The sequence below is a fragment of the Microtus oregoni genome, unplaced genomic scaffold (assembly GCF_018167655.1).
Source record: "Microtus oregoni isolate MIOR12 unplaced genomic scaffold, Mior012 000063F_ref0000156, whole genome shotgun sequence".
Lineage (NCBI taxonomy): Eukaryota > Metazoa > Chordata > Mammalia > Rodentia > Cricetidae > Microtus > Microtus oregoni.
The window spans coordinates 891,769-896,415 of record NW_024543873.1 but is presented as its reverse complement, the minus strand read 5'-3'; the positions used below and the strand labels follow the sequence as shown (position 1 = coordinate 896,415).

The window sequence follows — 4,647 nt, the reverse complement described above, 5'->3', positions numbered from 1 at the left end:
CCTGTCCTGGAACTAGCTCTTGTAGACCAGGCTGGCCTCGAACTCCCAGAGATCCGCCGGCCTCTGCCAGAGACAGGCACCAAAGCTACAGAGAAACCCTGTTTCGAAAAACCAAAAAAAAAAAAAACAGTTTTGATTTATAAAAGTGCTATTTCATAAAAAAATTAAGATACAAAATAATGTGGTTCCTTTAATGCTTTCACATTTTATGTTGAAGGACTTCCTGCACTTTGCCTCTTTGCCGCTGGCAGGCTTCCATGCTTTGCTCCCAGTATTTTCCTTTGTATGAACGTATCGCTATCACAAGTTCTAGTTCTGTTTCCTAAAACTTTTCCTGCGCCTTTAGCTTGTTCTATAGCCCATCCTACCCCTAGTGAAAACGGATGTGAGGTAAGAGGTCTTTGTTTTACAGCTTCCGGTAACGATTGTAGGTGACATACACTGACTTCCGCTTCGGCTATCAGAAGAGGCGACGACAGGCAGGCAAAGGACTCGTAGCCGTTGCTCTTCAGCTGCCGGAGGGATTGCAGGCCCTGTGGTGGTTTTGGAGGTAAGGATATGCGAAAAGTTTTAGGTACATTGGTGTATAAACCTTTCCTCACAAATAGAATGGCCTCTGCTCCTTACCATGCCTCTACTGCCGGCGCTGGTGGGGAAGGCCTGTTACATGGATCTGGTTTATGGTGGCGTCCTCCATTTTGGAATCCTGAGGGGTGATTTCTCTGACAGAGTTTAACTCTAGTCCATAGAGGGAAGCTTCCAGACAATTCCGGACGGACGCCAAAGTACGGGAATATATTGTAAAGTCTTGGGGACCTTTTTCAAACAGAACATAGCTTACGGAAACACGCCCAGCCATGAGCCCACAGAAACTGCTGTGTCATGGCCCTCAAACTGCTAGAGTTACATGGCCGTGTCTCATGGAAGGCGCATATCAATTCCAATGCCTGTACAATTCCAAACCAAATTGGGTCCCACTGTGAGATGGGGAAGTAGGCACGAGCTCCTGTCTCCAACAACAAGTACTTTTTCTAAATTAACAGCTTCTTGCAAATGAAAAATTAGTTTCTCCAAGGGAATTTTCCTGGATATCCAAACTACGCTTACGGGCGGGTCCCATGGCACCACCCTGCAGTAAATAGCCAACACAAAATAAACTCAGAGGTATTGTGGAGGTTTTTCCCTCCTAATGTATTATTTGGACCCCTTCCTGCCCCTCCCCCATCCTCTGTTCTGCCAACCCATATCCCCTGCCCCCATGCATGCCCTGTCTGACTGCCCAGGCCCCTCTTCCACCCCATCCTGCTCCTCCCCATTTCCCCTTTCTCCCCACCCCCACCCCCTGTTCCGCCCCTCCCCCCACTAGTCTTTTGTTTCTATATTATTTATGGTTTCCAACTTTGAGGGTTTTCTTTTCAAAGGCAAGGTTTCTCTGTGTAACTTTGGCTGCCCTCAAACTCACTCTGTAGACCAGGCTGGCCTCAAATAAATGTAGAGATCTGCCTGCCTCTGCCTCCTAAGTGCTGAGATTAAAGGCTTACACCACCACTGGCCCAGCCAGATTTTTAAGTTTTTATGGGTTTTGCTTATGTGTGTTTGCTTTTGTACATGCCTGTAAGTGTGCGTGCATACACATGCATGCTGTGTATGTGTACATGCTGGGTGTGTGTGCACACACTTATGTGTCCATGAATGTGTGTGCACATACACCTGTGTGTCAGTTTATTTCCCATTTTGTTTCTTTTTGCTCTTTGTTCATTTTGTTTTATCCTTGTTTGCCTTATTGCCTGTTTGTTTTCTTAAAAGAGAGAGAAAGAAAGCTTGGGATTAGAAGGTAGGATCTAGGAAGAAATAGGGAGGGGAAACGATGGTCATAATATATTCTATGAAAATTATTTCAATAAAAAATAAAAATAGGAAACTTCTCTTCTAATATTAGCCCAAGAAGGCCCCAGACAAACATGTCTGTATGAGACCCCTCTCATTTCCAGGCAGTCCACTATTTTACAAAGGTGGGGCTGTTTATATGTTGACTATTTTGTTTTAGATATTTTTAACGTGGGTGGAATCTGAGATGGGGAAATTCAGGTTGCCAGAGGGGAGGACTCTGAGGGAAGACTAATGGACCTCCTTTTAAGTACATACTAGATTCTTCTGCCACTGCCAAGGTCTAAAGGATAGTGAGCAGAGGTCACTATCCTTAGTCTTATTGGTCTTAGTTAGGGGAAGGCACTGTTCTAAGTGAGCAGAGTTGGCTCTATCTGCCCAACCAAAGAATGAGACAAGTTCTGTTAGCAAACAGTATGTGGACCCTGAACAAAGATGGAGGGAATGCTTGAGCCTTTAGAGATTTGCTGTTCTTACCCTGAGAGACCCTACTTTCTGGTATATTGATTTGTTGTGCCAGTATCCCCCCGCCCCCGTAGTGTCAAGAGACTAGAATCAGTTTATCAGAGAGAGGTGTCTCGGGCCTTGCCATAGTCAGTTGGAGGGTGGAAAGAAGACACTTTGACTAGGTGAACCTAGTCTCATATACTGCTATTAAGAGGACCCATTCACTCCATAACTGTGTGGACCTGGCAGAGTGTACTTCTATACAGCAGTTAGTCCCAGGCTGTGCTTGTTGTCTGGGACCTGAGCCCCTCTCCTAAATTGCTTATATGGAGGTTCCAGGAACAAAGGACATAGTTACTGTACTGAGTCATAGCCAGAGACCATAGAGTAGAATGGAGTTGGTAGGAGGCAGGCCCATGAGACCCAAGAGAACTACCTAAGATAAATACTGAGAAAACCTTCGTCACTGCTGACAGCTTAGCAAACCCTCACATTTTTTCTCTCACCCTCAGGCCACTCTTCATCAACTTTCTCCTGCCACTTACCTGCAAAACAAATTATAATGTCCCACAGACATGAGCAAGGCCGTGAGGCCCAAGAAGAGAATGAGGGTCAGGTCAGCGAGGAGGTTCCTGTAGCTAAGGAGGTGGGCACCTCAGAGGGAGAATCTGCTGCTCAGGTTCCCTGTTCCTCCTCTGCTCCTGCCCAAGCCACTCTACCAAATGAAGGTTCTGCTCATCAAGCAGGGAGACGTCAGAGCGTCTCAAAGGCCTACCTCTTCTCCAGGTTCTTGCTCAACAGTCAGCTACAGTATAAGGTGACCGAATTGGTGAAGTTTCTGAGTTTCAAGTATACAACAAAGCAGCCCGTCACTGAGGCAGAAATTCTGAGTATTGTCAAAGAGTACAAGCACTACTATCAAGTGATCTTCAAGCATGCCTGTGAATGCATGGAAATGGTTTTTGGCATAGAAGTGAAGGAAGTGGATGCTATCAACCACTCCTATGAGCTCCTTAAAGTTCTTGACCTCACCTATGATGGGCGCTCGAGTGGTGATGACGAGGAGGGCATCCCCAAGTTAGGCCTCTTGGTGCTCATCCTTGGTGCCATCTTCATGGAGGGCAACCGTGCTCCTGAGAAGAAGATCTGGGACATGCTGAATACGGTTGGCATATTTCCTGACCAGCATGATTTCATCTGTGGGAATCCCAGAAAGTTCATCACTGAAGAATTGGTTGCTGAGAAGTACCTGGAATACCAGCTGGTACCCGGCAGTGATCCTCCATGCTATGAGTTCCTGTGGGGCCCAAGGGCCCATGCTGAAACCAGCAAGATGAAAGTCCTGCAGTTTTTCTCCAAGGTTGTCCGGAGCAGCCCCACGGCCTTCACAGCTCTGTATAGGGAAGCCTTGAAGGATGAAGAGGAGAGAGCCCAGGCTGCCCTTGCCTCCGTGGCCTTTCCTGTTGCCCCGGAAGACTCAGGTTCCGCGGACAAGCCCAGCAGCTTCTCCCGCCCTGAGTAAATTGAGGCTGCTTCTTCACACTGATTAAAGACAGCAGTCAGATATTCGAGTAGAAGAGAGTTTGGGTTCTTTTTCTTTTTGTTCTGTCTCAAAGGGTTTATTAGCTTTAGAGTCTCCATTCATTAACTGTGGCTCCCACGTTTGTTTCAGAAGAAGAAGTTTGCTGCTGTGAAAAGCGTGTTGAGAATATTCTCAGCTTTGAGGTCTAGAGGAAGATCAAATAGCAGTGCAACAGAGCTTTCCTTGGACACATGAAAGATCTAAAAAAATGACAGATTCTATTGTTCTTGTAGTCTGTTTTGTGAAGCTAAACATATGCACCTCTTACTTGGTTGATTTAGTGAACAATGCATGTGCAGTTAAAGGTTAATAAAGTGCACTGCCCTGTTTTCCCAGCAAACAGTGTCTGTTCTTTGCAAGACATGTTTATATCAGGGGAAATTCATATGTCAATGAGGAAGATGATGAAATAGTGTGAAAAACAAAGACTTGAGTTAAAGGCCTGAGGAGGTGGGATACCAAATAACAGCTATAAAGTATCAGTGCTTTGAGCTAAGGCATTTGGGGGCTTTGGGAAATCACAAATCCTCTGTTAAGGTAGATGGTGGTAGGGACCAGATTCTCAGGCAATGTGTCTAATACATGAGAGAAAAACTTAGAAGGAAAAAAAGTGCTCAGAGAACTTCTCTTTGAAGTATGCTAAACAAGAAATAAATCTCCACTGGGGACGGGGACCATTATAGAAGGTGACGTGAACTCTTTCTGAGTGCTATCAAACATACTGTCTTACC

General features: G+C 45.7%; 1 protein-coding gene across 1 annotated transcript; it reads left to right on the top strand.

The window, feature by feature from the left end:
• The first annotated feature begins 2,896 nt into the window (after positions 1-2,896).
• LOC121439811 (putative MAGE domain-containing protein MAGEA13P) lies at positions 2,897-3,856 on the top strand. Its single transcript, XM_041640434.1, has one exon. It carries the CDS (start codon positions 2,897-2,899, stop codon positions 3,854-3,856), a length of 960 nt encoding a protein of 319 aa, XP_041496368.1.
• Positions 3,857-4,647: the final 791 nt, after the last annotated feature.

Excerpts from the sequence above, each read along its gene's own strand:
- LOC121439811 (XM_041640434.1), top strand. The coding sequence starts at position 2,897 with ATGTCCCACAGACATGAGCAAGGCCGTGAGGCCCAAGAAGAGAATGAG.